The 11601-nt window shown below is 42.6% G+C and overlaps 1 protein-coding gene and 1 pseudogene across 1 annotated transcript; both read right to left on the bottom strand.

Annotated features, from left to right (window-relative positions):
* Nucleotides 1-554: 554 nt before the first annotated feature.
* BCDIN3D (BCDIN3 domain containing RNA methyltransferase) lies at nucleotides 555-5644 on the bottom strand. The gene is made up of 2 exons (XM_054590850.1): nucleotides 5407-5644; nucleotides 555-1957 (listed from the first exon to the last, which is right to left on the bottom strand). The coding sequence occupies exons 1-2, from the start codon at nucleotides 5638-5640 to the stop codon at nucleotides 1322-1324; spliced, it is 870 nt and encodes a 289-aa protein (XP_054446825.1). The 5' UTR covers nucleotides 5641-5644; the 3' UTR covers nucleotides 555-1321.
* Nucleotides 5645-9783: 4139 nt separating this feature from the next.
* LOC129084658 (eukaryotic translation initiation factor 3 subunit F-like) lies at nucleotides 9784-10874 on the bottom strand (annotated as a pseudogene).
* Between the last annotated feature and the right edge of the window lie 727 nt (nucleotides 10875-11601).

The following is an 11601-nucleotide window of genomic DNA, read 5'->3' as shown; positions in this document are numbered from 1 at the left end:
AAATGACAGATTTTCCCCCCTGAAAGTTTGGGCCAAAAATGGTGTGCATTATACATAGCAAATGCTGTATGTTTTGTTTCCATCTTCTCTTCACCAAACAGATTTTTCTCCATCTTCTACTTCTCCTTGGATTCAACTGATTGGTGTTTCAAAAAAATCAAAACCTAACAGACATATGAGCAGCACTGCCCCACAGCATTTATGGTGTAGTTACCCAAGTGTAGACTGCATTTTAAGCATGCTTCTTGCACATATTCCCACCCCCATACTGATGTGTGTCCCCCACCTCCATACTGGTGTGCTTTGGTAGAGGTTGCTGCCAAAAAAGTCCAGAATTAACTTATTCATTGGCTTGTTTTCTGTTCTGAGCTTGGGTGAGGTTTTTTCTTGAGCTGAAACCTTCTTGGATAGTGTGGGTAAAAATAGAAGTTTCTTTTCTACCCCAGATTCACAGGACATTCTTAAACTTACTCAAGTCACTTTTATTATGTATAATCATATATTATATACAGTCTCACCTCATTTCATTTATACTATTTAGATTTTGGGTTCATAATTAAAATCTGTTATTTATTTATTGAGTTTATTGGGGTGACATTGGTTAATGAAAATTATACAGGTTTCAGATGTACAATTCTATAATACATCATCTATATATTGTATTGTTGTGTTCACCACCCACATTCAAGCTTCCTTTCATCACCATTTATCCCCCCACACCTTTACATCCTCTACCTCCTCTCATAATTTAAATCTTTCGAACATCTTTTAAATGTCAGCCAATGCTTATTGCCTAATATCTGTAAGCGCTGTGCTGAGCCTGGTCATGCTGGAGACTTGACCTGCTCTGGAAAGATAAGATGTTTTTCCGACTAACCCTGTCCTTCAGGCAGGCCATTGACTCTTTTTTCAGATTGTATTGTGACAGTTTTACCCCAAGGCATGATGAATAAGTCCTGAAGAAGCCAGATCAGATTCACGGGGCCCAGGGAACGGATGTGTTCTAAGGCTCGCCTGGTCTTTATAAATAGCCATCCAGTGCAGCTCCTTCCCTATCCTAGAAACAGAATCACTTTCTCTAGGCCATCTCAATCCAGATAGTCCAGCTCATTGCTCCACAGATGTATTCTCCTCCAGGATCATTCCAAATAATGGGGAATAGATACTGATTTTTTTTTCAATTGCTTCTTGGACATTTTGGAAAAACCTCTGCCAGGTTTTGAAGTGGCCTAACTGTCAAGGAGTTAAGGGGAGTGAATTTAATTATCAGAATAAAACCCATTCAGTATCTCTTTCCTGGTATTCTCACCCTCTCACCTCACTACCAGAATCTTAATCTGTTCCTTTCTTTCGCTTCTATTAGTGATTCAGGGATCGGATGGGTCTCTGTGGTTTGTTTTGCCCTGAAGAGCAGAAGGCTTCGGTCCCAGCTGGTGTTGCCAAAGCAGCATACTAACTCCATGCCATGGTCCTGGGTTAAGATCTGTACAATCTGATTGGCCATATCACCTCGGATGGCAAGGGAGTGGAAGTGGTCAAAATCATGGAGACCCAGCTTTCGAAGACGCCTTGCAGCTGCCCGGTAACATTTCCAGGGCTGTGGCTCCACAAGGAGGTAGCGGCAGAGGGAGGAGAGGTGAGCCAGGAACTCCCACAGGCCATGGTCCCCATGGTTCAGGTGAATCCACATGGTTATCGACATGCAGAAGCCAATGTCAAACACTGAGCGTCCAAACTGGCTTAAGAATGAGTTCAAGAGAGCTTTCCGGCTCCTTTGATTCATGAAGTCCAGGGTAATAAAAGTCAAGGCATCAGGAAAAGGGCATTCTTTTTCAGCCCGCTCCACCAGGACTGGGTCTATGTCGCAGCAGAGGAGACGGAGCTCTCTTGAGGCATCTGAGCAGGTCTCCCCATCACGTAGGGAAAGGAAGTGTTTGTACAGAGCCACACTTAGGTCCTAGAGGAATCCAAAAGAGCTTTGTCATTGCAGCTTTCAACTCGTGAACAGAAGAGAAACCTATCTCATCCTCTTATCTTTTATTTCGTCTGCCACCTACTACCAGCTTTAGAGGGTGTGAGGCTCCTAAACTATATCCTGAAGAGGTTGCCTGTCAAGTTTCCAACAAAGCAGGCTCTCAGCGCCCTCCAGGGGTGACGGGCTGTAATTAATCAACTATGCTTTCCTGACTCTGATGGCTGACTGAGTAGCATGGTTGAAAGTTACAGCCCAATAGATGCAGGAAAGAAAACTAGAGCAGTATTTTTCAGCTTAATATGCTGGTAAATATCTTTTTGTTTTTTGGGTATCTCAGACTCCAGGGAGGAGGAAAGGTTCCAGGGGCATAACTGGTGTTCCTTACCAGGAAGGTGAGGAATAGAGTCAAGCACCAGCTTATGAAAACCTGCTTCTCAGACCTGTGGTTGGGAAAGTGGATTCCAGAAAGTCCTCACTCAGCCTTCACTCTACAGCTTGAATTTTACTACCTGTCCTATGCTTTGCCACCCTCTTCTGAGATTTATTCTGCTTCGGCATCTTTCACTCCCAAAAGTCACTGCTGAAATTCTTCTTCAATGATTTATGATTTTCACCATCTTAGCACTTTGACTTTCAAACAAGTGACCATCTCCTTTCTCTAACTTTTGACTCTATAACCATTATTACTAACTCAAATTTATGTTGCTCTACACATTTTTTTCCCAAGGCATTTCCCTATTCACTACCTCATAAGCTCTATGTAACAATCCTGTGAGGAGAATATTTATGCCTTTGGTGCAGGTGAAGAATGTGGCTGGAAACAACCCAGATGTCCTATAATAGTATCATGGATAATACATGTGATGTAGTCACTAAGATGAAATACTATATAATGGTTAAAAATGAAGGAATTCAGCTAAGTGCAGCAACATGAATGCCTTTCATAAATACATATGATGCTGAATAAAAGAGCAAAACATGAAATACATGATAAACTTCCATTTATATGAAGTTAAAAAATGGATAAAATTAGCCCTGGCCGAGTAACTCAGTTGGTTCATCCCGATAGGCCAAGGTTGCAGGTTCGATCCCCAGTCAGGGCACATACAAGAATCAACCAATGAATGCTAAATAAGTAGAACAACAAATCAATGTTTCTCTCTCAATTAAAGAATTTTAAAAAAGGATAAAATTAAACATCACTGTTTAGGAATATAAAAATAGTGAGGTTTAAAGAAACAATAATTAAAAGTCAGACTAGTTCTTACCTCTGTGTGGAGAGGGGGGTTTATGAACAGGAAAAGGTATATTGGGGACTTGTGCGCTACTGAAGATATTTTATTCTTGATCGGGACAGTAGTCATAAAGGTGTCTGCTTTATAATAATTCATAAGTATAGATTTATGGTTCTATGTACTTTTCTCTATGTGTGGTATAGTTCACTGGAAAAAAATCCCCTGTATTTTAAAAATTATGGTCCAGAGGCTAGTGATTTTACTTGTCCAATGTCACATGGTTAGTATATAGCAAGAGTTAGGCTACATTAGAGTCTTTATTCTACATCAGGCTTCTCACTCTTCAATAGGCATACACATCACCTAGGGATCTTGTTAAAATAAACACTGACTTAGCAAATCTGGGGTGGGGGCTGTGATTCTGTGTTTCTAATAAGCTTCCGAGTCATGCTGAAGCTGTAGTTCAAGGACCACACTTTGAATAGGAAGGTTCTCTGCTATACTGCTTAATTTCCTCCCCATCTATTTACTCCTTTGCTGTCTCCCTCCTCCTATCTGATCTTGGGCGTGCCGATGTTTGACCAGTCATTTTTGTCATATCGATCCCTCCTCCACCACATCTCCTCATCCTCTCCATCCTTGATTCCCCTATCCTAGAGCCCCCTGGAAGCTTAAAAAAGAAAATACAGACTCAAGGGTTTAATATCCCAAGATCCTGATTCAGTAAGTCTAGAGTGGGGCCTAGGAGTTTTAAAAATTTAAACAAAGCACCCCATAAATTATGGCACATCTCTACAACAAAATATGAAGCTGCTGAAAAAGAATGCAGTGACATGAGTGACCTTCAAATTATTAAATAAAAAGGTGCAATACAATATACAGATGATGTATTGTAGAATTGAACACCTGACTCCTATATGATTGTATTAACCAATGTTACCCCAGTAAATTCAATAAAAACAAAAAGTGGGGTGTGAAATAGTGCACTCTTATTTGTAAAACTAAAAGAAGGGAGGTATTTATACATACATAATGCTTCTATACACATAGGATGCATACCCAAGAAATTATAAATAGCATTTGCCACTGTGTAGGGGAAAAGGAAGATTTAGAGTCAGTACAGACTTGCTCCCCTATATGTACAGCCAGGTTTGGGAACCACTGCCCTCATTAACTGCAGCTATGTCCTTGCCTCTGACATGTATATATACACCCCTGTCAACTTAAAAATCTCTTGTGGTTTCCTAATGCCTTTAATAAAATACCAAGCCTTAAATCCAGTCTCTTTTCTATTGCTTTCCCCCTCTGACTTCCTATATCATCACAGTGGAGAAATGTTTTCAAGGCACCCAGATACCCACCTATTTGCTCATTCCAGCTTTGAGTCTGTATCCAATTGTCCCTCTCCTCTTTATCAACTGTGTCTCTACAGCCTTGAACCCTTCACCAAAATATCTTTTGCCTTGACCAGCAACACAGCAAAATTCTCCCCACCCTCTCCCGCTCCTGGAGGTGGAGTGAAGGCATTCACTTTTGAAGCATTTGGTGTCACAGAGACATTTCGCTATTTTGCACGTGGTTTAAATACAACCATTATATGCTTTTCGGTAAGACAACGTGGCAATGCTTTCCTCCACTAGGACGGTGTAGTTTTCCTTCTCGACCCTCTCTACACTGTACTCTATAAACTCACTGCTTTTAAAATAAGTATCAACTTGACGTCATGGTGTCTTGCACCACACGGCACACGAATCTTAATTCCAGGCACAATTCAGTCACCTCTGGCTCACCTCTTTCAGTAAACCAATCCCACCCCATGCTCCCAAACGCAGGTCTCTGGAATCCCCTCTCCCCGCAGCCACGGGCTTCTGGCCCATGAGTTTAGGGACAGGAGGCAAGTGCCAGTGACCCAGGCACAGTGGATCTTCCCACCCGGGATTTAGCCTCAAGGTGGCGAACGCGGAGGCTGGCACGCGGGAATTCGGAACGTATCTGAGAAACATTCCGCCACAAGATTCCTGACAGATGGTGGTGGGACCCTGGAGAGCCGCTACCGGCAGCACGGAGTCGATCACACTACACTTTTAAGCTCATTTTGGGAAAGGTGTGATGCTACGCCCAGGCCAGAACCCCAGTGGACGTGGAGGCAGCCCACCGCTGGGCTCCCCGACCTCCGATCCCTCCCCTGTCACTCACCCCAGAGTTACACCCCACGTCTAGCCCCAGAATGGGCTTCGTCTCGGGACCCAGAGGGAAGAGCTGGCTCAGCAGCTCCGGAGGCAGGAGGCGGAGCCGTTGCTCTGGAGAGTGGAAGCGGGAATAATGAGGGAAATTTCCAAATGGGGCGGCCCCGGGCTCCATGACTCGCGGTTTCTCTTCCACCGCGGCCTCCTCTACGCCTCCGATGTCCTGTCTCGTGGACGCCGCCATTGGCTTCGGTCTGGCCTCTGGGTCCCCGCGGAACCGGAAGTCGGGAACCTGCGGCCGCGGCGCCAGTGCGCCTGCGCCAAATGGCAAGGGCAGGTGGACAGGAAGGCGGCGTCCGCTGAACGAACGTTGGTCTTCACCTAACTGGGAAGTGGTTAGTAATATTATCCCATTTTACAGGTGAGGAAACAAAAGCAGAGAGGTTAAGTGACTTTCCCAAGCTCACAAAGTTTCAACTTGGACAATCCAGAATCAGGAGCCAGTTGGGATCTTGGATATCAACTTTGGTCCAACTTTCTTCCTTTATAAATGTATAAAGTGAGAGCCGGAGAGTAGAAGTCACTTGTCCAGTGTCACACAGTGAAACTGTGACATAGAAATATGCACTCGATTTATCCTGGGATTCCAGGAAAGGGTAACCGGGAGCCATGTCACTTGAGGTGCCAAAAGACCCAAGGGGCCATGCCTCCCAGGTGGGACAGGTGGACAGGTCAGGTGTAGACTATGAGGTTCTCGAGAAGCAAGGACTATGCCTTAGGAGCCAGCGCTTAAGAGTGCTTACCAGGTGTTAGACACTTTTCTAAGATTTTTATATACATTAACTCATCCTCATTACCAACTCTCTGAGGAAAGAACCATAAGTATTATCCCTTTCATGTAGATAAGGACAGTGGGGCACAAAGGAGTTAGGAACTTGCCCACGGTCGCACAGTTAGAAATAGTTGTACCAGAATCTGATCCCAGGCAGTTTGGCTCCAGAGGGTATACATGCAACCATTATGTTATCCACAGCCTTGAATCCCCTATGCCAACCATAATGCTTGCACCAAAGATGCTCAATAAATATTTGTTGAATGAAAACTCAATATCAACAAATGCTGCTGGGAAAACTGGCTATTTATATACAAAAGAATGAAAGTAGATCCTTATCTTACGCAAAAATTAACTCAAAATAAGTTAACAACTTAAACATAAAACCTGAAACTTTATTACTAAACAAAAACTTTATTACTAGACAAAAAATAGGGAAAGACTTCATGATATTGATCTTGGCAATGATTTCATATATATAAAAAAAATACAACGAAAGCAAAAATAGGCAAGTGGGACTACATCAGGTCAAAAAAGTTAATGTACAGCAAAGGGAACCATTGAGAGAGTAAAAAGGCAACCTACATAATGAAAGAACGTATTTGCAAACCATATATCTGATAAGGGATTAATTTCCTAAATAAATAAGGAACTTCTACAACTCAATAGCAAACAAACAAACAAACAAACAAAAACCCTAATAAAATGATTTTAAAATGGTTAAAAAACTTGAATTGACATTTCTCCAAAGGAAGGCATACAAATGGACACCAGGTATGTGAAAAGATGCTCAATGTCACTAATCATCAGGGAAATGTGAATCAAAACCACAATGAAATATCACCTCACATCTGTTAGGATGTCTATTATAAACACAACAAAAGCCAAGTGTTGTCAGGATGTGGAGGAATTGAAACCCTTGATGAGAATGTAAATGATGCAGCCTCTATAGAAAATAGTATGGAGGTTCCTCAAAAAAATTAAAAATAGATCTACCATATTATCCAGCCATCTTATTTTTGAATATTTATCCAAAAGAATTGAAATCAGATTCTCAAAGAGATATTAGCACTCCCTTGTTCATTGCAACATTATTCACAATTAGCCGATATGTGAAAATGATTTAAATGTCCATCAACAGATGAATAAATTTTAAAATGTGTTATATACATGCATGAATATTATTCATTTCAAAAAAGAAGGAAATCCTGCTGTATGTGAAAACACGGATGAACCTTTAGAGTATTATCCTGAGTAAAATAAGTCAGTCATGGAAGGACAAATATTGCACGATTCCACTTATATAAAGGTATTTAAAATAGTCAAACTCACAGAATCAAAGAACAGATTGGTAGTTGCCAGGTGCTGGAGGAGAAGGAAAGGGGGAATTGCTAATCAATAGATATAACTTTCAGTTATGCAAGATGAATAAGTTAGGGATCTGTACAGCATTAAGCCTATGGAAAACAATACTGTACTGTATGCTAAAAAGTGTGTTAAGAGGGCAGATCTTATGTTAAGGGGTCTTACCATAATGAAATGAAATTTTAGGGAAAAAATAAAATTAATAGAGGATGCAAGCAATTAACTTCCCTGGTGACTAAAGCCAGATATGTTTTGCAAAAGCAAAAGTGGAAGGGAGAAAGGAACCAAACTCAAACTGACATGGTGGAACTGATCTAGACAGAATGTGGGCTGAGCCAGAGATAGGAAAAAACAGAGCTGGTGAGGGGCCAAACTCAGGGGTCAGCCCAGGTAGCGGGTTCAAGTCAGAAGCCAGGATGACTCAAGATCTCCAACAGGCTCAGCCAAGGCTCAGCAGAGTTGTGCTGACCTCTCCCTACCTGGCCAGCCATCTTAAAGAGGCTTTCTGATTCGCGAGGCCAGGGATTTGCTGAACTTTTAAGGGACTGAAGCATGAACTAACTGTGCAGACAGTACCATCAGGGTAAAAATAGGCCCTGTCTGTTTTCCTCCTAGTTTTTACTTCATACGTTGATGTCTTCCTAATCTGTTTGGGGACATAAGTTAATGACCAAAAATCACACTGGAATTGAATAAACCACAGTACTCTGCACAACTTCCAGAAAAGGGATGGAGTTGGGGAAACAGCAGCATTAGTACCATTAATGTTCCCAGTGTTTGACAGATTATGGTGAGCTGAGCTTACCTCTTTTTGCCACTAGATGATGCTAGCACAAAGACTTCACAACACTTAATTTTCAAGGAGCTAGAGTCACCTTGCTTTAGTAAACACTTTTTGTTTGCTTGTTTAAACACTACATATAATTTACCAGTAAAGAGTTTAATTTCATTGAGGATTAAGGACATGGGCATGTTTTTGAGTTCTCAAAATATTTCATCAGGAAAAAAAAGACATCAGGCCTACATGGTAAAAGGCAGGCTCCTCCTGATCCTGGGACCCTTGAGAAGGAAAGATGGGGGTGGGCCTGATAATGCTACTGGGGGTCTAAAATGCCTCAGAGGTGAGGCCATGAAGAAGCATTTTAGTTTGACCCACTCTGGTGACTTTTTGAACCTGTAACCATTTTTCAGAGCCTGATTAGTCCAGATGGCCTGTCAATACTCAGCTCCTGGGTCTGGGGTCTGAGTAATCAGTCCTAGTACTTGAAATAACTGTAGCAACACCTAAGAGCATGCTCGGCATTGCAGTTGGCCAGGTTTTGCGGAGCGTGATGCTTATAGAATTGTGGGGGTGGGGGTGTTTTAAAGAAAAAAATTACAAATATAAAGATACATGTCAAAGTGAATAGTATTTAGTTACGATAAGAACATAAATCACAACAAACCACATTAAAAAAAATCTATTGATTTTAGAGAGAGGAAGGGGAGGGGGGAGAGAAAGAAAGAGAGAGAGACGTTGATCCATTGTTCCACTTATTTATGCACTCATTGCTTGATTCTTGTATGTACCCTGAGCAAGGATGGAGCCTGCAACCTTGGATTATCTATCAGGACAATGCTCTAATAAAATGAGCTACCCAGCCAGGGGAACAAATCACACATTTTAAAAAGTTGATGGATACCACAAATATCACAAAAAATTCCCATACTTGAATATTATTTTTTCATACATTTCTGGCTGTTTGCTCTTTGATTGCTTCTTCATATGACAATATTTTGATATTAGTGCCCCTTTATAGAGAGGATTACAAAGATAATACAGTGTTTTCTTAGCATGGCAGATCAGACTTCTTTTATTTTTTGGTTGTTTAGGAAAGTTTCTTTCGGGTTCACAATTTGTTATGGCAACATCATGTAAACATTTAGATTTGTTACCAAACTGGGTAAAAAAACCTTGATCAAAATTTCTTTCATCTCTGAGCTATAAGATTCCAGAGCACTTCAAATTTTCTTGTGCAGGGTCTAATCTTAGATGTACTCTCTTTTGAAAAAATTTATTTACAAAGATAGGCTATGTTTTTGTAGAGTCACAAGCAGTTAGTTGACTCATTGTGACTCACACCACAAAAATCCATTCATTCTGAGTCCTAGAGTTGGGGCCAGAATGGAAGGAGTACTGCTTGGGCCCATTTACAGGTTTGCAAGTTTCTCATTGAGGGCAGCCTGTGACTGTGTGAGACTGGCCAGGTAGGCCACCATCAGGTCATTGATGTTGCTGTTGAGCACGGTCTTCAAGTCATCAGAAACCATCTTGGGTATTTGGTTAACCAGACTCATCAAGAAGTGCCTATGATATTGTCAGCAGACACCTTTCCAGACAGTACAACTTCTGCTTCCTGCAGCACTGTGCCAGGGCATCCTGGACCAGCGCTGGTCACCCTGCTACTTCCTGCAAATCACTTGAGAGTCTAGTCCCCCGGTTGGGGCTAAAACGGATCTTCATGATCCAGTCGACACCAATGTGTTCAGTGTCATAATAGGCATATTTCACTGTCAGAGGTGTGAACATCACCCGTATGGTCCTCCCAGCCACACCCGTTAAAGTGCCGACATAAGCCTCGATGCTCAGGCCACCATTCTGAAGGCTCGTGTCCATAGCGAGGTGAACGGGGTTGGGGCCTGCCCAGCTGCAGTACTCACGGATCGGCACAGAGTGCTCTGTGATGTCATGGCCTGTAGCGTACCAGCCCAGGATGAGCTCATTTGGAGAGACTTTCTTGTTCAATTCATACATGTTCTTAGCAAATTCCATGTCAACAACTACCTCGTCTTCTGCCTCATTGTGCGATGCCTAAAAACAATTTGGTGACTTTTGATGAGTGCTTGTAAACGGTTCCCAGCAGAGTCCCGATAATTCAGGCAGCACCCTGGTTGCGACGCTCGTAGCTGTCCACGATGAAGGCCAAAATGACTGGGTGCAGCCGGACCACACGGCCGCCAGGGAAGGGGCCTGGTAGAGCAGGACCAGCCAGCAACCGCGCCGCAGCTTGCGCTGGGGTTGGCCCTGAGGCCGGGTCTGGCCGGGAGCCAACGGATCGCAGCCGCTGCGCGGCCGCCGGGTCTGTGGATAATGCTGACGCTGGAGTCGGAGCTGGAACGTGCGCTGGAACTGGAGCCACCGCTGGAGTTGGGGTTGGGGCCAGGTCTGGGGCTGAGGCTAGGGGCACAGGGGGGCCTGGAGTGGCGGGAGGAACAGTCGCTGGTACTGCTGGTGTGGCCATCTTGTGGAGTTAGACGTACTCTTTGAATTGACTGTATTTACCAGCCAATTTGTCTTTGAAAACCTCATTGTAAGTGATGAATTATGAGTTTTTAATTATCTGTTGATATCAGTAACTTAAGTCATCAGAAATTGTAAAATGACTGGAATTCTGATACCATATTTTGAACAGTTCTTATCAAAAAAGAAAGGAATGAATGATACAGTTATAATGATAGACACTGTTATTGAGTGTATTGCCAACAGGACAGATGCTTCTCTGTACTGGATGTCAATAAAGACAGAAACCTTTTTACTTATATTTTTACACAGCTGATGATTGGAAGAATTTTATTCAGATTGCTTCTGGCTTTATACATTTTCAGAACTTGATTCTCCTTCAGTCCCTTCGACTTCTGGTACTAGGTGCTGTTGGAAATGCTTACATCTTGATTTGAACTTTGGTCTTGCACTTGCAAGTCACAATTCCAGGTGAGTTAGCAAAGTAGGCAGGTGAGAGGTTCCTGGAGCCATCCCTTCATCTGGGCTGTGGGTCATAGCTCAACTATGCATGGAAGTAATTGTAAACCATGTGAATAGATACCAAATGTAATGTATCCCAACTAAACTTCCTTTTAGCTGGATTCCAAAAATGCCTGTGGCCATTCTGGTGCCATCTAACACAAAGGGAAATGTGAAAGAGGGGAAGTTGACATGGAAATGCCAGTCTTAACCAACTACAGTTAAAA

The sequence above is a fragment of the Pteronotus mesoamericanus genome, unplaced genomic scaffold (assembly GCF_021234165.1).
Source record: "Pteronotus mesoamericanus isolate MK-2021 breed Mesoamerican mustached bat unplaced genomic scaffold, CSHL_Meso_final scaffold_21, whole genome shotgun sequence".
In the NCBI taxonomy this organism is placed as follows: Eukaryota; Metazoa; Chordata; class Mammalia; order Chiroptera; family Mormoopidae; genus Pteronotus; species Pteronotus mesoamericanus.
The sequence above is the reverse complement of the archived record's forward strand: the minus strand, read 5'-3'. Positions and strand labels throughout refer to the sequence as shown.